The sequence below is a fragment of the Vipera ursinii genome (genome assembly GCF_947247035.1).
Source record: "Vipera ursinii genome assembly, chromosome: 5".
In the NCBI taxonomy this organism is placed as follows: domain Eukaryota; kingdom Metazoa; phylum Chordata; class Lepidosauria; order Squamata; family Viperidae; genus Vipera; species Vipera ursinii.
In genome coordinates, this window is record NC_139518.1 from 22,272,128 (window position 1) to 22,295,955 (window position 23,828).

At 43.7% G+C, this 23,828-nt stretch overlaps 2 protein-coding genes across 2 annotated transcripts in view; one reads left to right on the plus strand and one right to left on the minus strand.

Annotated features, from left to right (window-relative positions):
* MLF1 (myeloid leukemia factor 1) overlaps positions 1 to 23,828 on the minus strand; it is a 152,232-nt gene that overhangs the window by 54,086 nt on the left and 74,318 nt on the right. The gene's annotated exons all lie outside the window — the stretch shown is intronic.
* Positions 361 to 22,557, plus strand: LOC310641040 (ovocalyxin-32-like). The gene is made up of 6 exons (XM_083363689.1): positions 361 to 666; positions 11,470 to 11,532; positions 14,255 to 14,393; positions 15,885 to 16,006; positions 20,348 to 20,407; positions 21,966 to 22,557. Exons 1-6 carry the CDS (start codon positions 433 to 435, stop codon positions 22,107 to 22,109), a joined length of 762 nt encoding a protein of 253 aa, XP_083219815.1. The 5' UTR covers positions 361 to 432; the 3' UTR covers positions 22,110 to 22,557.

A 23,828-nucleotide genomic window follows, 5' to 3' on the forward strand; every position in this document is an offset into this window, starting at 1 on the left:
GGGAAAATGAAAAGATCGGCACCAGAACCAGGCAGGTGAGCCTCTAACACCGAGCTAGTGGCCCTTTCAAGCAGGGGCGAGGGATAAACGGCGCCTGCTTTACCGGGCTACAAAGAAGAACCCTGGATGTACAAGTCGCACAGGTGTGGAGAGCAATCTGGCCGGGGAAAGTCTGCTGGACAGCCGGTCTTCTCCATTCCTGGTGGTGGGGGGAGAGCCGCCCTCGGTTTGGCTCGGGGTAAGTAAGACAGCGGCGAAAGGACAGCGAAGGCCGAGAGAGGAAGGAGGGGGCGCTGCCCAGAAGGGCGGCTCCTCGGCGGGGCTGGAGGCTGGCCAGGGAGGGGGCCGGGCCTCTGGGGCGCTACTTTAATCTGGGCGGCGTCCGCGCCGGTCCAGCTCCGCGCCTGCCCTTCAGCCGGTCTCGTCTCTAGGATGTCTCGGATGGCGGCGGTCGTTCTCCTCCTGCTGCCCGTGTTCTGCTCGGCTCGAGCGAGCGCCGGCCGCGACCCGGGGCAGCAGCTGCTGCTTCTTCCCCAGGCGAAGTTCCAGGTCTCCCCGTCGCAGTTTATGCGGGTCGCCCAGACGGCCACCCACTATCTCAACTACCACCAGGGCTCGCCCAGCTATCTCCGGAGCGTCGTCTTCCTCGACAAGACCTCGGTCAGGGTAGGTAAGGGAGGGGAAAAAAAAGAGTCCAAGATCCCGCCTTGGAGCTAACGGCGGCGGGGAAGGAAATCCTCTCGGCACGTGTTTCCCACTGGCCCTCTCCAGTTTCCTTACGCACAGCTCTCTCCCCCCCCCCACCCCGCCAAAATTGCGAGAGGGGGCTGCGAAAAGGGGCCTTAGGCATCTCTTAAAGACTGGCTTTTGTCCGGAATGGGATCGGTTCTGCTTAAGCAGGGGGTTGGACTAGAAGACCTCAAAAGGTCCCTTCCAGTTCTGTTGTTCTGTTTTCTGCTTCGAGGAATTTGCAAGGAGAAGAAAGTTACCAGCTTTCCTCAACAACGAACGTCCTGTATATTTCCTTAGGAAAATTGGTCTCTTTAAACCTCTCCCCCTCCTCACTCCCCCAAACGAACTTCGATTTCTCGATTTCGTTCCTTGGTGGAATTCTGTGTAATGTTTGACTGCCTGAAAAAGACAAAACGCATCTGACTAGCCTGGCATAAACTTCTCTTTGGGAAAGACAGATCTGACAATCTGATGCCCTGAGGAACTGAGGATTGGGAAGGGGAGATCACTTTGGGGAGTATGGCTGAGGTTGAACTAGTGACAGCAAGCCCCCCCCCCCCAACACCAACCCAATAGGAAGGAAGAATGACTTCATTCTTTGCTCCTTGTTAAAAAAAAGAAGGGTTTTCCAGTTATGTGATTGGTTATGTGCGGTCAAGTTGGTGTTGAATCTTACTTACCATGCAGATGAAGATTTTCTCCAGGATGATCTGTCCCTAACTTGGTTTTTCAACAGTGCGCTGTATTGTCGCTGGTTGTCTTTCTTTTCACTCTTCCAAGCATTTAATCCTTTCCTAGAGAACTAGATCTTCACATATTGGGTCTGAAGTGAGCCTGTTCATTGATGCCTCTAATGACAATTCTGGGCTGATAATCCATTTGTTTTATTAGCTGTCCAAGTATTCTCAAGAATCTTCTTCCAACACCAAAGTTCAAAAGGGCCAATACTCATCTTCAAAGTCCCAATTTTTGCTTCCACATGGACTTCCATTTGCATCTGTGAGCGTCACAGAAAATACCATCACTTGCATGATTCTGATCTTTGTAGGTAAAGTTTTGGTACATCATGGCATCTAGACATCTTTTCCAAGGCTTTATGGCTGGTTTACCAAGTGTTAGTCTGTGGCATATTTCTTGTTCTTTTTCTGTTGATGGTTGATCCTAAAAGACAGAAACTACCAACCACTTTGATATCTCCATTTCAATTCTAAGGCTGGTTGTGCTATCTGTTGCCATTGGCTCAGAATTTTTTTTACTTTTTTACTGTGCTCCTTGACTTTTATTACTAGAGCTTGCAGATTCTCTGCATTTACAGCTATCCAGACAGTCTCTTCGACATACCACAGGTTGTTTCTTCCTTCAGTTTTAAAATTAGGTTTATCTTCTTCCAATCCAATTTATTTTAATATGTAAGATAATCATGGGGTGACTGCCTTGCTGAATCCACTACTGAGAAAATGCAGAGTGCCCTTGATAAGAATTGTACCCACTGATCAGTTGTGGGGCTTAAATGTCCTTGTTTGACTTTTCATTTGCAAGTCTTAAGCAACATGGTAAGTGGAGAATAAGCATGGAGATGGGGGAGAGAGTAGCACATCTGCTTATTCAAATAACGGAGTTCTTACACGAAGAACATTGTGATGTCCTTTCATTAACCTCCCTTTTGCAAACAATATGCTTAGAAATGAATGTGGCTAAGGCGGAAAAGAGTACTTTGTGAGACTTAGTCACCTGATGAAAATCATGCTTAAATCTGAGCCCCATGTTTGACTTTTAAGTGGCTAACATTGTTAACAAAACAACATTAGAATAAACATGCTAGCAGCAGTGATTGCAATAATTTACTGCATAAATTACTATCAACATGTAGAGTGATATTAACAACTATATTATTTTTAAGTGTTTTCCCTAATTTTGCATCCCACCTACAACCCACTAGAGTTAGGTGACCAATACATTTAAATAAAATAATTACATTGATACTCTTATAAATAACACACACACCCCAATTTAACTGGAAAAGAGAAGTCTTTTTCTTGAAGGTATTTAATCTTAAAATCTTAGTCCTATCTGTCTTTCAGCAGATTAGAGGTAAGAAGTCAGGTGAGGTGATTACTTTTTGCTGACTCCACACCAAACAGTCTGGAGGCTCAGATAAAATCTTAGGACTATCAAAACCAGCCAGCATCCTTTACTGGGCCATAATGGGATGAGCCTTCATGAATAGAATAAAATAGAATAGAGCTGGAAGCAATAAACCCAATGTGATGGCATTTCCTTCATTCTGCGCTTCATCTCTGAGAATTCCACTCTTCCTAAGCACTGGTAATACTACTGACCTATAAAGGATCCTTTATTTTATTTTAATCCTGAATGGGTGGACATTACCATAGATTTTAGGTGAGTCACCACAATCTCTAGACAAGTCATCTTAAGACCAGTTCCCACAGCTTATTAAAAGCTGCTAGATCACCTAGTTGTTAAACCTGGGTTCATACCTGGTTGGTCACATTATTTGAACTTTTTCCACCCATTAGAACTCCAGAACTCCCAGCAACCCCGGCCAAAAGGAGTTGTAATCTAATTAACACAGTTGGCCTAACACATTCTAATAGAAATGCTGGCTAGGGAATTTTGAGAGTCCACACATCTTAAAATTGCTGAGGTTGAGAAACAGTGATCTAAAAGGAATTAGTTAAGGGAAGGCTGAATAGTGTGCCTAGCCTTTCAGCCAGTAAGTCACTTTTTCTTCTTCTTTGCTGATTAAACAATAGTTGGAACACAGGGGAAAATTAAACTTTAAGCATTAAACTTAGTTTGGGAATGTAATTAATGTAATTATGTCTCCATCCTGTGCAGAAAAAAAGGTTTTTCTAGAAGCAGAATAAACCAACACTCTACCTTCTTAGGATTCCAGAAACATATATCCCTACCAGTAAGAGACAGCAAATCAGTACCACATATGAAACTGTCATCTAAGTTTATACTTTGTCTTTATTTAGCAAACTATAGTAAAGCAATATTGTGATGTCAGCATGAAGTAAACTGTCCCTAGTGTTTATTAAATCTTCCAAAAATGTTGTAATTTGAAAGTAGGAGGGTGGAAAGATGGGTTGTCACATAGTGCTAAGCTATGGTTTGTTTAATCATGGTTTAAACTGCTGTTGCTTGGATTCAAAAATATACCAACCCCAACCAAGTGGGTTAATGGGCTAATGCAATATGACCATAATCAGAAAAATAATTGTGAATTTTAGTCATATCTCCATCCTTCATATCCAGCTTTATAAAAATATCAGAGTCTTAAGTGTCAACCTTATCCGGGTGGTTAAGAAATGCTGCACTTAAAATCACTTTCAGGTTGTAATCTCTGCCTGTGTATCTTTTTTATTTTGCAATAACCTACACAATATTATATAAACTCTCTTTAGAAACATTTTGAAGCAAGCAGCAAAGACTTTGAGATATTTTGTTTTTATGTTTACAGAAGAAGAAAAGATAAAAGTAAGCAATCTCTGAAATGTTTTACAAAACAAACCTACTGCCTGGCCAAAACTGAAAAAGAATATTTGTTAAAATTTCCTTCTCATCAGATGTTTGTTTTTGAAGGCAATGTGCACTGAAGTTATTCTTCTGAGGAAAATGCCATTCCTTGATTTAAAACAAAAAAGTAAATGCACCACAGTTTTATGCGTTCAAAATACTTGTGTTCTGGACCCACCCCAATCCACGTCTTAGGAAAACAAAAACTCTTGGAGTAAGTTCTCGTCCAAAAGGAATTTTTACTAGGACATAGTTGGTTGTGGAAATACAAGACAGGACTTAGTATTGTTTTACAAATTGAAACTTTATAAAGGGTTCCCGGTTCAACCCACCTTCCCTCAACCCCATTTGGTCAGCCCCCATCATTTTACTTCATGTCATCCAGTAGAGAAAAGAATTCAGACCCGGGTTGATAGAGATGCTCTGAACCAGCCAGGCAGCCTCGTCTCACCAAAAAACCTCCTGAGCAACTGCCCGCTGAACTTTTATTCCCCTCCTCTTCCTGAATACCAAATACAACATTACATAAACCCCATCAATCTAAAAAAATAGGATACCGTATATACTTGAGTATAAGCCGACTCGAGTATAAGCCGAGACCCCCAATTTCACCCCCAAAAACTGGAAAAAGTTGGTGACTTGAGTATAAGCCGATCCGCCGTTCTGCAAGCCTCCGCCGCCGGCTGCTTCGTTCCGCAGCGGAAAGAAGCAGGCAGGCTGCTTCGTTCCGCAGCGGAAAGAAGCAGCCTGCTTCGTTCAGGCTGCTTCGTTCCGCAGCGGAAAGAAGCAGGCAGGCTGCTTCTTTCCGCTGCGGAAAGAAGGCTGCTTCTTTCCGCAGTGGAAAGAAGCAGCCTGCTTTGTTCAGGCTGCTTCGTTCCGCAGCGGAAAGAAGCAGGCAGGCTGCTTCTTTCCGCTGCGGAAAGAAGGCTGCTTCTTTCCGCAGCGGAAAGAAGCAGCCTGCTTCGTTCAGGCTGCTTCGTTCCGCAGCGGAAAGAAGCAGGCAGGCTGCTTCGTTCCGCAGCGGAAAGAAGCAGGCAGGCTGCTTCTTTCCGCTGCGGAAAGAAGGCTGCTTCTTTCCGCAGCGGAAAGAAGCAGCCTGCTTCGTTCAGGCTGCTTCGTTCCGCAGCGGAAAGAAGCAGGCAGGCTGCTTCGTTCCGCAGCGGAAAGAAGCAGGCAGGCTGCTTCTTTCCGCTGCGGAAAGAAGGCTGCTTCTTTCCGCAGTGGAAAGAAGCAGCCTGCTTCGTTCAGGCTGCTTCGTTCCGCAGCGGAAAGAAGCAGGCAGGCTGCTTCTTTCCGCTGCGGAAAGAAGGCTGCTTCTTTCCGCAGTGGAAAGAAGCAGCCTGCTTCGTTCAGGCTGCTTCGTTCCGCAGCGGAAAGAAGCAGGCAGGCTGCTTCTTTCCGCTGTGGAAAGAAGGCTGCTTCTTTCCGCAGTGGAAAGAAGCAGCCTGCTTCGTTCAGGCTGCTTCGTTCCGCAGCGGAAAGAAGCAGGCAGGCTGCTTCGTTCCGCAGCGGAAAGAAGCAGGCAGGCTGCTTCGTTCCGCAGCGGAAAGAAGCAGGCAGGCTGCTTCTTTCCGCTGCGGAAAGAAGGCTGCTTCTTTCCGCAGTGGAAAGAAGCAGCCTGCTTCGTTCAGGCTGCTTCGTTCCGCAGCGGAAAGAAGCAGGCAGGCTGCTTCTTTCCGCTGCGGAAAGAAGGCTGCTTCTTTCCGCAGCGGAAAGAAGCAGCCTGCTTCGTTCAGGCTGCTTTGTTCCGCAGCGGAAAGAAGCAGGCATGCAAGGCACGGAGATCCGGAGACCTGCCGACGTTTGGGGAGGTTTGGGGAGGTGCCCAAACCTCCCCAAACGTCAGCAGGTCTCTGGATCTCCTCCCCAAACCTCCCCAAACGTCGGCAGGTCTCGGGATCTCCGTGCCTTGCCTGCCTGCTTCTTTCCGCTGCGGAAAGAAGCAGGCAGGCAGGTCACGGAGATCCAGAGACCTGCTGACGTTTGGGGAGGTTTGGGCACCTCTCCAAACCTCCCCAAACGTCGGCAGGTCTCCGGATCTCCGTGCCTTGCCTGCCTGCAGGCAGGCAAGGCACGGAGATCCGGAGACCTGCCGACGTTTGGGGAGGTTTGGGGAGGTGCCCAAACCTCCCCAAACGTCAGCAGGTCTCCGGATCTCCTCCCCAAACCTCCCCAAACGTCGGCAGGTCTCGGGATCTCCGTGCCTTGCCTGCCTGCTTCTTTCCGCTGCGGAAAGAAGCAGGCAGGCAAGGCACGGAGATCCGGAGACCTGCCGACGTTTGGGGAGGTTTGGGGAGGTGCCCAAACCTCCCCAAACGTCAGCAGGTCTCCGGATCTCCTCCCCAAACCTCCCCAAACGTCGGCAGGTCTCGGGATCTCCGTGCCTTGCCTGCCTGCTTCTTTCCGCTGCGGAAAGAAGCAGGCAGGCAAGGCACGGAGATCCGGAGACCTGCCGACGTTTGGGGAGGTTTGGGGAGGTGCCCAAACCTCCCCAAACGTCAGCAGGTCTCCGGATCTCCGTGACCTGCCTGCCTGCTTCTTTCCGCAGCGGAAAGAAGCAGGCAGGCAAGGCACGGAGATCCGGAGACCTGCCGAAGTTTGGGGAGGTTTGGGGAGGTGCCCAAACCTCCCCAAACGTCAGCAGGTCTCCGGATCTCCGTGACCTGCCTGCCTGCTTCTTTCCGCAGCGGAAAGAAGCAGGCAGGCAAGGCACGGAGATCCGGAGACCTGCCGACGTTTGGGGAGGTTTGGGGAGGTGCGCCCGCACCTCCCCAAACCTCCCCAAACTTCGGCAGGTCTCCGGACGGCGGCTGCTTGGGAGAGGTGCGCGCAATCCCGGAAGCACCAAAGCCTCGGCCGCGCACAAGTCCTCGGTAAGTTTTTTTTGTTGACTGGAGTATAAGCCGAAGTGGAATTTTTCAGCCCAAAAAGTGGGCTGAAAAATTCGGCTTATACTCAAGTATATACGGTACATAGTGATAATAGGATACATAGTGAGAACTACTCAGGTGCCTATGAGATCATTACAAAAACAAGATACTAAAAGATATATGTGAAAGCTTTATCATAGCGTTTCCCAAACCTCCCACATGCCATTCTGTGTGAACCAGGAGAGTGTGCTCATCACTGTAATTCACGTAGAGGCCGATAAGAAACATTTGGGAAAGCTGAAGGTTGAGAGGCCAAAAAATGGCTGTTCCCACACATCCCTTTCGTGGGAAAAAAGGAACTTCGAATCTTTATGGTTATTGCCTTCTTCCTCTACAGAATTAAATGAAGACACAGGCCAGACGCCTTCTTCTCTAACCCTCCCTTTTGTTCCCCCAGTTCAAAAGATTTCCCTTGGTCTTTGAAATACCGTAACCTAAGGCAGGCTGAATCCACATGCGCTCCTTCTTCCTCGGGAGATGGCAGAATCCATGGGGGGGGATAATGTTTTAAACATACATTTATGAATGTGATATAAATGGATTCTGACGCTTGTTGAGTTTCAGCTGCTTTTTTCATGCATGTTCTGCAAAAAATGTTGGGAATTATAAAAATTCTGTATCTTTTATATTTGCTTGGGCTAGAAAAACTTGGTGGACGTGAGCCTTGCTTTATTATTTTATGTTTCTTGGCTAACCACGAAAGAATTTTGATCTCTCCAAAATATTCTTCACAATACTATTCAGCTCATTTCATGTGTTTGAAAAAAGTTGTTTTTTGGTTACTATTAGGGTTTATTTTGGTGCGTTTACTGAAATCAAACAAGGAGCAGAGTAGCTCATGTAGTTAGGAGATTGGATTGACACGCAGCAGGCCTTTGTTCAATACCAGAGTGCTGTCATGGGATGGGGTGAGCACCCATCCTTCACACCAGCTCCTGCCAGGGACATGAAAGCATCCCCCAACTGGGCATCCCCCAGGCAACGGTGATGTCATCGCCTAATTCTTTCAACCCAGAAGCACCTCGGTACAAACCCCACAAGACCGTAAACTTTTAGCATTATGTGATTGTTAGCGATATTTATATACATTAATTATATTACATATTTTATATGCGGCCCAAGACAATTCCTCTTCACTCATTGCAGCCCCAGCAAGCCAAACATAGGACAGCCATAGATATGCTCATGTTTGATTCAAGGCCTTGGACTGATTTTGCTGCAATAGATTAAATCTGCTGCTTGTATGACTGTTCTTGGGCTGTATTTGGGCAGGGTTTCCCTTTATTGTTTCCACTGTGAGGAAATCTGATTGCATAAGGCAAATCCACTGAACTGCCACTAACAGTTTCCTTCACTTTTCTCTGGAGTTAAGCAGGGACATATCTGAGTATACTTAGATAGGAAACCATATAGAAGTTCCAGGGCTTAGATGAGATTGACAAGTTGAAAAACAAAACAAAAGAAAGCTTGGAGTGATGCCATCGGGAAAACTTCATGGATGTGGTCACCAGGAGATAAGCTTGACTTGAGAGTGTCTTCACATTTTTAATTTTCAAAAGCAGCTCTTGCAATTGTGGGTGCTGTTTTGGAATGCACATGACAGGACTGTCACATAAAAGCGGGGGGGGAGAGCCTAAAATTGTGATTAGCTGTATGAAAAGGCAGGACTGAATATTTGACAAATACCATTTTCATTTCAATAAATGAAATATTGCAGTGATCAATCTTGAGCCCACTCCTCATTATTTTCAATTTTACGCTATGTTAACTGAAGTTTAATAACAAGAAGTAATAATTCTGCTTTGGTCATCATGATATGTGAAATACCATGCCCAGATCTAGCACTGCACTTTAGGAAGAATTTAGGGAAATTTGGATCAGATTAGGAAAAGAGTACTGAAGATGATTAGGGCACAAGAATATAAACCACCTGAACAGAGATTGAAGAAATGGTTTACCCTTGAGAAAAGACAGTTGAGGGAGGGCTGTTTATTTAAAATGTTTATATACTCTTTCACATAAAAAGAAACTCTTTAAATAAAAATTGCACTTGTGATTTAAAACAGTAGGTTAAAACAATTAATATTAAGATGTTACAAATCAAATGCACCATCCAAAATAAAAGCAGCGTTTTGAACAATAACATAAAAGAAAAGCAGCAATAAAATGTTTTAAGATCACAGTCAGATTAACATTATTAAAAGGCCTAGGAGAATAAACGCATCTTTGGCTGGCTCCAGAGAACATGTAAGGACAGTACTGGGAATACTTTGCTGGAGATGATACTCCAAAATTGCTCTGAAATAGACACTTGTTGTAATTCAGCATAAGGGAGGCAGGATTATACTCAGATATCTGACAGGCTGACCCATAGATGGCTGTTCTTCAGTTCCAGAGTACAGGGCATAGAAGAGTGGTTTTAAGTTACAGGAAAGCAGGGTCTGATGCAATCTTGGAAAAAACTTTCTGACAGAGCAATTTGACAGTGGGATTGAGATAGTCATAGGCTTTCCTTCTACATGCTCAAGATTGCTAGACAGCCACACTCTGGCTTCCTGCACTGAGTAAAGGAGGTAGATTCAGTCACTTGACTACTTTCTTCCAGATGTATGTCTCCAAGATAGCAATAGCAATAGCACCTAGACTTATATAGCACCCTATAGTGCTTTAGAGCAGGGGTCCTCAACCTTGGCCACTTTAAGACTTGTGGACAGAAGTCCACAAGTCTTAAAGTGGCCAAGGTTGAGGATCCCTGCTTTACAGCACTCTGTTTGGTTTTACAGTGTCAGCATATTGCCTCCATCAATCTGGAGTCCTAAAACGTCATGCCACACAAAGAGCCCCCAAGTACTCAAATGTACATGACTGTACTTGGATATTTGGCATCTAGTTCATCTTTACAACCCAATCCCACAGTCACGTGATTGGAATTGATGGCAATTTGCTGTGTTTTTTTCTTGTTTCTGGCAAAAAAAGGCCATTCAGAAGAACAGCTTTGCATTTATGACTGCCATCATTCACTTAAGAACTACCACAAAAAATGACATAAAATCAGATCTGGTCACATGGATGTTTGACTTATGACCATAATGACATATGGCCAGAAATTGGGTCCAGTTGTGGTGGTAAGTCAAGGACTATCTGTACTGTAATGCTGAAGCAACCCTAAGTATTACACAAGTCTGTAAAAATGAGATCACTTCCTTGAATACAAAGTTCCAGGAATTTTTCAGAAGGTAAAACTGGTAGGGAACAAATACATGATGGATCTTCATTACATAGATTTAGAGATCAAACTGGTCAGTCCTAGAGGAGATCAACCCTGACTGCTCTTTAGAAGGCCAGATCCTGAAGTTGAAACTCAAATACTTTGGCCACCTAATGAGAAGAAAGGACTCACTGGAGAAGAGCCTAATGCTGGGAAAGGTTGAGGGCAAGAGAAGAAGGGGTCAACAGAGAATAAGGTGGCTGGATGGATTCACTGAAGCAGTAGGCATGAGCCTAAATGGACTCCAGAAGATGGTAGAGGACAGGAAGGCCTGGAGGAACGTTGTCCACGGGGTTGCGATGGGTCGGACATGACTTTGCAACTAACAACAACAACAAAATGCTTACATTAGCTATTCATCATTCTAATTTCATTACAAAATTAATGCAGGACCTGTTTGAGAATACTGAAATATTTTTTTTCTTAGAATGACAGGCACAGAACACAAAAGACTCATTATATTATTATTATTGTTGTTGTTGTTGTTGTTGTTGTTATTATTATTATTATTATTATTATTATTATTATTATTATTATTATTATTATTATTATTATTTATATACCGCCCCTCTCCCGAAAGACTCAGGGCGGTGTACAGGGCAATTAAAACACTATATACAACACATAATATACAAAAATTAAAATAAATTAAACCAAGTAGCCCTAAACAATAAAACATGTTCTAAAATGTAAAATCTAAAATCTAAAAACCCAGTCCCTCAGTCCAGGCTGGCAAGTTCAAATAGCCAAGTCTTCAGGTCGTGGCGGAAAGAGTGAAGGTCGGGAGCCATCCGGAGCTCAACAGGGAGCTGATTCCAGAGGGCAACAACATACAGTTTTGCTAAGATTCCTGAAATGATAGAAAAGCCATACCCAACAGGAGTATAGCATAGATCCTATATAGGGTTTTTTTTAATGATCTGCCACTTTAAAGGGTGTTTGTGCTGTATGTGCCACACATATGTGAAGTGTAACTCTACTTTATATGTCTTGCAGAATATCCCAGGAGTTGGACATCAGTACTCTGTGCGCTTTTATACAAAACACATTCAAACTGGGGTAAGTGGATTGCTCTCCTTAGCTATTTCTGCAATAGAATTTTTTTTCTGGCATCAATGTACCAAAAACCAGCTATGATATCTGCTTTGTTCAGTATCATATCTTAGCAAATGCCATTGAGTGCTTGGATAGAGTGGCTCCTTATTGTATAGCTGAGCAATATCCATCCATCCATCTATCCATCCATCCGATTTACATAGCCACACATCTCATATAGCAACTCTGGGCAGCTTACAGTATATAAAAACAATGCAAAACATGGGCTTAAAAAAGCCCTTTAGGACATGGGTCCAGGCTATCTGAGAAATCGCCTCATGCCAGTGGGATTAGCCTGCCCCACTCATGCTGGCAGAAGGGACATGCTGCAGACCCCTTCATCCATGGAATTTCAGCTGGCAGGATCCAGAAGAAGAGCCTTTTCTGCTGTGGCTTTCGCCCTCTAGAACATCTTGCCTCCTGGGTGAGATTTGCTCCCACCCTTTTGGCCTTCCGAAAGGGCCTGAAGACCTTGTTCTGCCAATTGGCCTGTGGCCCTAATGGGGATGTGGCATGTTGAAGGTGGCTAATGGAGTAGATAACACCCCATCTCCTCTCTGTGCGCACTTTGTGGCCTCCCTCTCCATACTGCTTAGTTTGATTTTAATTCGATTTTTAAATTTAAGATCTTTATTTATTGTTTTATTTTGCATTTTATCCAATGTCTGTAAGCTGCCTAGAGTTGCCTCTGGTGAGATGGGTGACATACAAGCTTGATAAATAAAGCACAACAATACATGCAGCAGCTGAGAAACTAAATCTAAACAGTATAGTACAACCCAAGTTTCCCACCCCCACCCCCACTCCAATCCCATGTTTGGGAATATAACTATGTCTTAAGGGCCGTGTGAAAATCTGACAAGGTTGAGGAAATCTAATCTTGGGAGGAATGGCGTTCCACATGATAGAATCCCAAAAGTTGACGTTCTTCAGTGACAGGACCTGCAGAATGCTTTTTCTGTTGGATCTAATTGGGTAGGAAGAAACAAGTGGGGGAGATAACCTAACTCTGTACCACGAAAGGCTTTGTTTATGACAACCGGCACATATGGAACAAGAAAAAAGCAATGTAGCTCACAGAGAAGAGCTTTAACATGTTCACCCAGAGGCATTTTCATAGTTGTCAACATCAAAGCATCTGCACTAACTGCAGCAGCGCCATGTGGAGTGCATTGAAGTCATCCACTTGAGAGATGATTTTGAGCAGAAACTCTGAGGCTAGGAAAGAAAATATAAGATGAAGTTGTGCAAAAACCTTCCTGGCCATGGCTGCCAGCTAGTCCTTGAATGGGAGCTGCCAGTCCAGGAGGATACCCAGAATGTGCATCAGTTCTAGCTTAGGGCAGTAGAACCTCATCCAGAACAAGAGATGGCAAATCCTTGGCTGCCTGGGACTTTAATATCCACAGTCTTGCTAGGATTAAGCTGAACCTGTCATTTCCCATCCAGACTCCCATAGTCTCTAGACTCTAAGGCAGGTCCTCCAGTGAATCATTTGGTCAGCCAAGGGCAGAGAAGTGATGCTGGGTATCCTTAGCACTCCGCTGGGCCCCGAGACACCCAGCAAAGCGGGAGCTGTGAGATAGATAAAGACCATGGAATCACTTCATATTGCCCCCTTCCACTCCCAATCCAAGGGGCAGAAGACATCCTTACCCACATTCTGTGCCACTGCTGATCAGAAGAATGCAGTCCATGCCTGTCCAAGCGGCAGTGATTGATTGCTAGTTAGATGCCTCCATTAAATGACTGTGGGGATACTGTTGTAGCAATATTTGCTGCCCGGAAATATGGGATAGTGAGTGGAGAAGTTGTATGATTTAATTCCATGAAAGCTTACCTTCCTTTCCATGTATCTATCTCTGACAAAGCTACATTTTTCTTACTACATTATGCTTGAATTTCCCTCCATCTTTTGGCATCTTTTTGGAAGAAGTAGTGCAAATAGAACCCTGGTTACTCTGGCAGGAGCTTCTATACCTATAGCAGAGTGTCCTGGTCCCATCAGAGCCCGGTTCAGAAGAGGAAGGGGAGGAGGAGGAGGAGGAGGAGGAGGAATCAGGACCATCTGACAGAGATGGCACGACTCTCTTGCCATGTCTGGAGAGGCCAGGGGCTGAGGATGCTGCTGTCCCAGGACCCTCAGGCATTGGGGGAGGTGGTCAATCAGACGGAGAGCTGCCTGCCTTCACAGACACAGGGGAGGATTGGCTGCTGACAGGCAGAGGTGCTGATAGGCAGCAGATCCCTCTGAAGAGGAACAGCTGCCTTCCCCACTGGATCCAAGGACACAGAGAATGTAGTGTAGGCAAGCTAAGAAGGGTGCAAGACTACTCAGGAAAAGGTTGCCCCACTCTTCCTTACAAGGAACACCTGGAGTAGAGTGACTTAAAGAGAAGCCATGGGGAGTTAGTCTATGCCAGGAACAATTGTTTGTTTTGGCTTACACTCCCCCAGCTTTGATTTGTGCCTTTTGCTTTGCCTTGCCTTGCCTTGAGGGCTGCCTTCTGCCTTTTGCTTTGCCTAGCCTTGAGATCTGCCTTTTGCCTTGTACCTTGTCTTTGCCCTGAGGACTGCTTTTTGTCTTTTTCACAATCTGCTGCTGGATCTGGACAGAAGGAGAACATAGCAAGGAAGTTTGGAAGAAAATAACCCCACTTTTTTTGTTTGTTTGTTTGTTTTAAAGCAAAACCTAGGGAAATGCAGTGCAACTATACTCTACCGGAAGAAAACATCTAAGCCAGTGATTGAAATCAGTTGCACAGACAACAAAGATAGAGATCAAATCAAGGAGGAGGACTACAGCCTATATAAAAAACTTCAAGGTACATCCTGGGCAGGGAATTTTTCATAAGCACTCAGGACTGCATGCTTCTCCCCTAATTAATCAATTTCTAGATTCACACAATACATTAAGCAATGAATTGACCAAATGATCTGATTTTACAGAATGCGCTAAGCTGTAAAAAATTGTGAGATTAAAACTAACCAAAATTAGCATGTTATATCTTTAATTTACTAAAACCAGGCAACAGGTTCTCGATCTAAGATGCTCCCTTACTTTCAGTGTTGATCCAGCAGATGTAAATATCCAAAAGCTGACTACAGGTAGTCCTTGAGTTATGGAACTTGCCCATTATGGTTGAAAGTCAGGAAGGCCGTTAAGTGAACTGTCTCACTTAACAACATTCCCCCCCCCTTGAACCTGGGTGACTCAGGTGGGGAAGACTCTGGGAAGCCTAATTCTGGCACAAGCCCACCTGCCTGTGGTTTCCCAAGCCCATTCCCTGCCCTTTGATGTACTCCCTGCTCCACTTCCCACCCCTTGGGGTCCTTACAACCATTTGGGCCTCCTCCCCGTCAGCTGTCACCAATCACTGTTACTTTTTGAAGGTCTCCAGAGCTCAGAAGATCGGGCCGTGTGGCACAATCCCACTATTTTTCTGAGTGAAAAATAGTGCTGGTGAAGCTCTTGGTTTCCTTCACTAATGCTAGCCTTAGCTTTGCCAGCCTCACTCAGAAAAACACATCACTTGTGGGATTGTGCCATGTGGCTGAGCAATGGAGTGGCCTGTCTTCCTCTTAGCTTTGGAGATCTTCAAAAGCTGAGTGATCAGTGATAGGAGATGGGGACCAGTACCAACGGGGTGGCAAAACATGCGTAATGCTTTTAGGGACCCGGCTGGCCAGGATGGGGGAGTGAAATAAGCAAGCATCTCTGCAGTTGGTCATAAAGGTGAACAACCACAGGATGCTGCAATGAACGTAACTTTGGGCCTGGGTCATAAGTACCTTTTGGGGAGGGTCTGTCGTAAGACAGAACAGTCAATAAGTGACTGGTTGTAAGTCAGGCATTCCCTGTACTGGATTATTAATTTGATTAGCAGTCTAGCCTTTTAAAAACAACACACAAATATACTGATGCAACCACATCCATGTGTATAGTATTTTGACTCTGTTCCCAAATAATGAACAGTTCTGACTTTGTTTTGTAAATCACACTTTTCCATTGGAGTTTTGCAAAGGTGACACTTATTGGAGATGATATAAATGCTAACCAAGATGTATCTCCAACTTCATCCAAGAGGTGAGTGGGTGTTTGCAACTCATTTGCAGCATCTCTGCCTCTTAATAAAATATAATAATATTTGCTGATAAAATTATCTTTTGACTCTGCGTGAGACAATCTTGAGCTTGCAAGATACAGGTGACAAGCCCCTCAAATGTAGCTCGCCTCCTAATAAGGTGGGCCTCCTTATAGTAATATTACTTCCTTTATTCCTTTCTCTCCATTTTGTTCCTCTCATCTCCTTCAGGCACATCATCAGCAGATGAATTAAAATATTTCGCCAACATTGGCAGCAGTTACATTGCATGGAAGGAATCAACTGAAAATGTGGGTTATGTCATGAGGGAAATCAAAGATGCAAAGAAATGGGTAAGTGACAAGAAAAGCTATACATAAAACCACAGGCCTATTTAATTAATTAGTAGTTGCACTGAACAACAATCCATTTTAGATAAGAGATAATCTTTATTGTCATTTTTTACTGTGGGCACAACGGCACACATCAAAAAATGAAATTTAGTTGCCTGCTCTCAAAGTGAAACACGTACATAACACACATTTAAACATACTATATACAACATATGTATAGACCCACACCCCTACATATACATAACAATAAAATATTAAATACTGTCCAACTTGAATATATAACGGAAGGAGAAAGCTTGAGAGTTCACAAGGTTAATGCTGTATGGAATGAAACTATGGCTGAATCTGGATGTTCTGCTTTGGATACCACGAAGCCTCCTCCCAGAAGGTAACAAGGAAAACAGGTTGTGAAGAGGATGAGTAGTGTCCCAGATAATCTTACGGACCCTGCTGAAGCAATACTTCTGTGCTATGTCCTGGATGGGAGGAACTGCCAATGATCTTTTCGGCCATCCTCACCACTCTCTGCACCACCTTCCTGTCTGAAGCAGTGATGCTTCCAAACCAGACTGTGATGCTGTATGACAGGATGTTCTCGATCGTTCCCCTGTAGAAAGTGGTCAGAACAGGGGAAGGAAGTTGAGGTTTTCTCATGCGACGCAGAAAGTGCAGGCGCTGCTGTGCCCGCTTCACCAGTTTCTCACTGTTGAGTGACCAAACCAGGCTACTCGTTAGCTGCACACCCAGGAATTTGATGCTGGGAACCATCTCCACAGGTGAATCATTAATGCACAGAGAAGTGTGGCTGTGCCTGCCTTTTCTGAAATCAGTAATGATCTCTTTGGTTTTTCTGGTATTTAAAACTAGGCTGTTTTCCTTATACCAGTTCACCAGCCCCTCAACTTCCTTGTGGTAAGCTTCCTCATTATCATCATGAATAAGGCCCACTACTGTTGTATCATCTGCAAACTTCACAATATGGTTGGTGGCAAACCTAGCACAACAGTCATGGGTCAACAGGGTGAACAGCAGCGGACTTAGGATGCAGCTCTGAGGAGAACCTGTGCTCAAGAAAATGGTATTAGAGGTATTTGTTCCAGCTCGCACATATTGGGGCCTGTTGGTAAGAAAATCAAGAATCCAGTTGCACAAAGGGGTGTTTAAGCCTAAAAGGCCCAGTTTGTCTACTAGATGCTGGGGAATGATTGTGTTAAACGCTGAACTGAAGTCGACAAACAACAAACGCACATGAGTATTTCTTTCCTCTAAGTGCTTCAAGCTCAGATGGAGAACGGAAGAGATAGCATCCTCCATAGAGCGATTTGGTCGGTAGGCAAACTGAAGCGGGTCAAATGCTGGTGGGAGGCTAGATACAATAAAGTCCTTTATCAGCTTCTCAAAGCATTTCATAATGGTGGATGTCAGTGCAACTGGACAATAATCATTGAGGCCTTGTAATTGTGGACTTTTTTAGCACTGGCAAGATGATGGCTGTCTTAAAACATGATGGGACCACTGCCTGCCGCAATGAGAGATTGAAAATATCTGTGAGAACAAGCCAGTTCATCTGCACAATCTCTAAGGACACATCCAGGGATGTTATCTGGGCCTGCTGCTTTCCGAATGTTAACTTCAGTGTTTTCCGGACAGAGGTGACTTCAAAGCTTAGCACTTGCTCATCAGGATGGGGCACAGGTTTCCTAGCAGGAGTGCTATTTGATGTCTCAAATCTACCAAAAATGCATTCAGTTTGTTTAGGAAGTCTGTGTCATCCTTGCATCTCGGTGGATTCACCTTGTAATCTGTAATGGTCTGGATTCCTTTCCACATATGCCTGGTGTTTGTAGGGTCTTGAAAAAAGTTCTGAATTTTCTGGCAGTGGGCTTGCTTTGCACCTTTTATGGGACTTTTCAGATTTGCTCTGGCTGTCCTAAGTGCCCGCATGTCGCCAGATTTAAAAGCCACATCCTGTGCTTTCAGCAACTTGCGGACCTCATAAGTCATCCACGGTTTATCATTCGCCCTTACTACAATGCTTTTCAGGACACAGACATCATCGATGCAGACCCCATGGTGGCATACTCCTCAACATTTGTATGTTGGTTATCAGTAGCTGCTTCCTTAAACATGCCCCAATCTGTGCACTCAAAGCAGTCTTGTATTGCTTCTATAGCTCCTTCTGTCCAAACCCTCACCTGCTTTACTGTAGGTTTCACTCTGACTATATGCTGGAATAAGCAGCATTGAGAGATGGTCAGAGGAGCCCAGGTGAGGGCGGGGGATAGCTTTGAAAGCATTCTTGATGTTGGAAAAAGCAAGATCCAGTGTATTGTCCCCTCTGGTTGCAAAGTCCACATATTGATGGAAATGTTGCAGGGTAGCTGTCAAATCCACTTGGTTAAAAGTCTCCCACTGCAATAAATGTACCCTCTGGGTGAGTAGTTTGTAAGTCACTGATGGTATGACAGCGAGCTGTGATAATGGTAACAGAATTCTCTAGGCAGATAGAAGGGTCTGCATTTGATGGTCAGAAGCTCCACATCTGGGGAGCACAGACTTGAAACCACCTTGGCCTTATTACACCATCTGTCATTTATATAAAAACAGACACCCCCTCCCCGGGATTTGCCACTAAAACTCCTGTCCAGCCGAAATGTTGAAAATCCCATCAAGCTAACAGCACTATCTGGCACAGAGGGCTTTAACCAAGTTTCTGTTGCAATGATGACACAGCAATTTCTCACCTCCTGGTTTGTTGTTAAATCCAGCCTCAAGTAATCCATTTTTGGTTCTAAGGAGCAAGCATTTGCAAACAAAATAGATGGAAGAAACACTCTGTAAGGGCTAGCTTTTAGCCTAGATGTTAGGCCTCCATTCTTGCCATGCTTCCTTTTACAGTCACACCACCTCTTCTTACGAGGATGGTCAGCAACGGAGGGAAACTTCCCAGCTGAAATGGCTGCTCCTCCCCTCTGCCTCTGCAGCCTGAAATGCTGAGCTGCTCAAAACCCTGAGCAGGCTGCTTTTTCCACATCCAGCAATTTCCTTTCTTCCTCTCCGCTCCTCCAGACAACGCAGCTGATCTCTCACATCTTACTCCTCCAAAGTAATCCGAGGCCATGCAGGCTCTCCTGAACAGTTTTCTCCACCATTCCTTTCGCGCTGAATTTCTTCAACTCCAGTGTGGTTTGACATTCATATGGACGTTTAGCAGTCCAACTCTGCTTAGTTGTCCCTATTTCCAAAAAGTAATTTAGTCCAGATCATTCTTTTCCCTCACTAACCCCCACACCTTTGAGAGCTGAAGCAGCCGCAGCCAAGCAAGGCGCCATCTTGGAAGGAAAAAAAAAGCCTACCATGTTTAAGCTGAACCGTTATGTTTAGTTTTGGGTTCAGTGTGTTTCAGGGAGAGCCCCTGTTAAATAAATGCCTAAATGAGAAATGTGTATAATACGTTGTATGAGACTAAGACCTAGTCAGATATTAGAAGTTCACTTTCTAAGACACTGGTGGCCTATTAAGTACAATGGCTCCATAATTTTAATCTCTGACTTGGTTCAGATTTAACACCAAGAGTTTCAAGAATAGATTGGACAACCATGTGACCGGGAGGGTGTAAGGTCTCCTGCCTTGAGCAGGGAGTTGGAATAGAAGATTTCTGAGGTCCATTCTAGGCCGATGACTCTATGTTCTATGAAACACATATTTTATAGAGTAGAGAAAGCCAAGGACATTGACAGTGAGCAGGAGGTAAGGTAAGGAAAGGAAAAGAAGACACTGGGAAGTTTTGTGAGCTGGTGATGGGCCAGTTAGATAGCTACTGTTGACTTCCTTGGCTTCAGGCATAGCATGCCATACCCCTACATATTCCCCAAGCTCTCCAGGGCAACCTTTCTTAGCTGCCAATGTTTGCAGCTTGAAGCACAACATAGAGACAGAACTAGAAAGACATGAAGATAATGCTGATCAAGTTCACAGAGCCTGTGGAAAAAGAGGAAAGTTACCAGCCCTACTTGCCCCTTGACACTCTGGATTTTGTTCTGGCCCCAAACTGGAAAAACCAAAACATTCCAGGGTTCAAGTACTACCAAACCACAGCCCACTTTGGATGGTTTGGCAGAACGTTTGGAGTACAACTTAGAGGTATGGGATATTGTAAAGAAAGATGGTTTTACTAAAATGTCAGGAAACATCCAAAGAGCATAAGCCATTTCTGCACACTCAGTACAATATTGATCTCAGCATGCACACAGTACCCGAATGCTAACAAGATGCTCTTTAAATATAATTATTTTCTCCAACCTTCTTTATTCCAACTTTTTTTTTCCCCTTCCTGCCCAGGTACGTGACAACACACTTGAATTTGACTACACCGTTTTGATTGATAGTGATGTCTCAAAGGTATGGAAGCTTCATTTTTATAAAATAAGTGAGCTTTTTATTTTAGCAGTATTGTTTCACTAGGCGAATTAAGTCCAGTGACCCTATAATAATCATTCCAATCCATTTTGTAAGAACATTATGAATGAATGAACCTTTATTGTCAGAGTACAACCATGTATACATTGAGATTGGCTGAGCCTCCCTTTGTGCCCCCACCCCCAACTTACAGTGACACAAACCCTCCATCTTATTTCACCATGTTAGCTAATTGCACAACACACCAGCCTCGCAAGTCAATCATGCTTAAAGTTTATAAAATTATATGCTGTTCAAAAACCTAATAGCCCGTGGTAGCCCGTGGATAAAAGCTGTTCTTCAGCCTGTTGGTACGGCTGGCTATACTTCCACAGTATATCTCCTACCCAATGGTAGGAGAGTAAAGAGGTACCGTCCAGGGTGTGAGTCTTCCCTGAGAATTTTCCTCACTCTTCCAAGGCAGCGAGCCCTGGCGATGTCATCCAGTGGTGTCAGGGGACAGCCCACAATGTCTTGTGCTGTGCTCACCACCCTCTGTAATGCTTTCCTATCCGTGGCTGTCAGACCAGCATACCAAACCACAATACCATACGAGAGGACGCTCTCTTTAGTAGACCGGTAAAAGAGGGTCATTAGCTGTTGTTCTACCTGTTCTTCCGCAAGACCCTGAGAAAGTGAAGTCTCTGTTGGGCCTTTCTAGCCACCTGGGTTTTATTAACTTTCCAGGTAAGATCTTCGCAGAGGTAGACTTCCAGAAATTTAAAGGAGGAAACTCTCTCCACACAGCCCCCCCCCCATGTAAAATGGGGCAGGTTCCTCCTTTTTCCTCCATCTTTTTCGTCTTGCCGATGTTCAGGTGCAAGTTGTTGTTACAACACCATATGGATAGTTTTTGTACCTCCGCCCTGTATGCTGTCTCATCCCCACCTGTAATAAGACCTACCACGGTAGTATCATCTGCGAACTTAATTATCGCAGTAGATGGGTCAGATGATACACAGTCATATGTGTACAAAGAGTACAGGTAGGGGCTAAGCACACAGCCCTGTGGCAAGCCGGTGCAAAGCTTCAGGGGGGTGGACAAAGCAGACCCGACCCTCACTGTTTGTAACCAGTCCCTGAGAAAGTCTTGAATCCAATCACAAATGGAGGGGGAAAATTTCAAGTCAGTCAGCTTCTCGATGAGAGTGCTCAGCAAAATGGTGTTGAAAGCCAAGCTATAATCAACAAAAAGCATCCTGACATAGCTTCCAGGTTTCTCAAGATGACTTGCTACAGAGTGTAAAGCAGTAGCTATGGCATCGTCTGTCGACTTGTTCCCCCTGTAGGAAAATTGATGTTTATTGAAATCAGTGAAGAAATGTATAAAAATAGTTTATTTGATAATTTTATATATGCTTATTCTAAAACAAATCCTGCTAAATGCAGTAAGGTTCATACTCAAGGAATTAGGTTTAGGACTACAGCCACTCTGAAATGCTACTGGAATCAGTGGATTTATTCCAAGCAGACTTACTCCTGTCATTTATTATTTTTACAGAATCTTTCTTGTCATGTGCATATTACCTGGAACCTGGAGCAGCCAATAAAAGTGAAATATGAGTGCATGTCAGAAGACACTTCTGCATCTGGCTCTGGGGAAGAATCGGGTTCTTCTGATTATTTCCTCAAAAGTAACTTTTAAGTAGGGAGGGAAAATCCTTCCATTTAATGCAGTTGTAAACATTTTTACAAAGGTATAGCACATCTTTTGTTAATATTCCAAATTTAGTATTGGGAATCTTCTATATAAATCAATGCAATCTGTCTGGAAGCTTTGCACTAGTCACTTCTGATCTATCATAAATAACTCTTTGCTGGTTAATTTCATAGAAATATCCATTTTTACAGATATTTTTATTACCGTATGTGGAAAAACTGCTGATGTGTCACTAAGTTTTTAGTATTAGAAGTAACTCACTATAAGGCATTTTTAAAAATATGTATGAACAAAGATCTTTTGAAATTTTAAAAACTGCCATTTTAAATAAATATTTGATAAAATATTTTTACATTTTGGAAAATATTGGATGTTGAAATTTAACTTATCTTCAATAAACGGGCAAAATTACATTTCATCTGTGTCACTTCATGTTGTACCACTTGAACTACAATATTTCAAAAATTTCCTTTCAATGTTTTATATAAGGATGTTTAAACAGGGTAGAAAATGAAGATTGATTACTTCAACTTTTTCTGAGATATACAAGTCCAAAGTCTGCCAGCAGCCTTCTAATTATGTAATTTTAGGGAGAGTAAACTAAAATTTACCATAAATGCTCCATCTAATTATTTCAAAATGTACAGGAAAAAGAACTTACGGGTAAATTTAGCAGAGCTGACTAGAAGATAGAAACAAGGTTATATTGTTTTTTGAAAGACAAATTACATCTGAATTTTTGTGTAAGCAGTAAGGGGTTTTAACACAGTCCAGGCTCTAATCTGCTGCGTCTACGTGCATTATTTTATTTATTTATTTATTTATTTATTTATTTATTTATTTAGACTTATATACCGCCCTATTCCCATAGGACTCAGGGCGGTTTACAGGGCTGCTGCGTCTACATGCATTATTTTTATTTATTTATTTATTTATTTATTTATTTAGACTTATATACCGCCCTATTCCCATAGGACTCAGGGCGGTTTACAGGGCAATTAAAGCCTTACAATACAAAAGTTAAAATAAATTTAAAACAATTAATTAAATTTAAAGCCCAAAAGTTAAAACTTTAAAACCCAATTAAAAACCCCTCAGTCTAGGCCAGACAGCTCAAAGAGCCAGGTTTTTAGGTCACGGCGAAATGAACGGAGGTCGGAGGCAGTCCTAAGTTCCATAGGAAGTTGGTTCAAAAGGGCAGGCGCACCCACAGAGAAGGCCCTCCCTCTGGGAGTCACCCGCCGGCATTAGAATTAAGGTGTCTGATTGCAAGTGACACTTGCTTCAGAAGCAAACTGCAATTGCAGTTTGCATGGAACAAAGATGTAGAGCCTTTTTAAACATACAATTCAAATCTTTAGGTCTAAGGCTGGTTAATTTTTAAAAACCACACATTTAAGTGTTAATTGCAGAAAGTGTACTTTTATATGGACTGAAAACAATCTAATTCCCCTTAATTGCAATGAGGATCTGTGTATAAATAGATCAGCTCTAATACCTGGTTTTAATACCTTAATTTCCATTGAGTGTACTTTTGTGAGCTATGATGACAAGGCCAACAAGGGAAAAAATCCTGGAGAGTGAAGTACTATCGCCTATTATCTGAAGGCAATGTCAAATATTAGTCCAGGTTTTGCAACATTTCACATTTGCTTGTCCATAGAGTCAAGAATCATGACACTCAAATTGAAATGCACAAGGTAG

Coding starts and splice junctions, on each gene's coding strand:
- LOC310641040 (XM_083363689.1), top strand. CDS start 433: ATGTCTCGGATGGCGGCGGTCGTTCTCCTCCTGCTGCCCGTGTTCTGC. Junction 11,533..14,254: donor CAAAACACATTCAAACTGGG/GTAAGTGGATTG, acceptor TTTGTTTTAAAG/CAAAACCTAGGGAAATGCAG. Junction 16,007..20,347: donor TCAAAGATGCAAAGAAATGG/GTAAGTGACAAG, acceptor CTTCCTGCCCAG/GTACGTGACAACACACTTGA.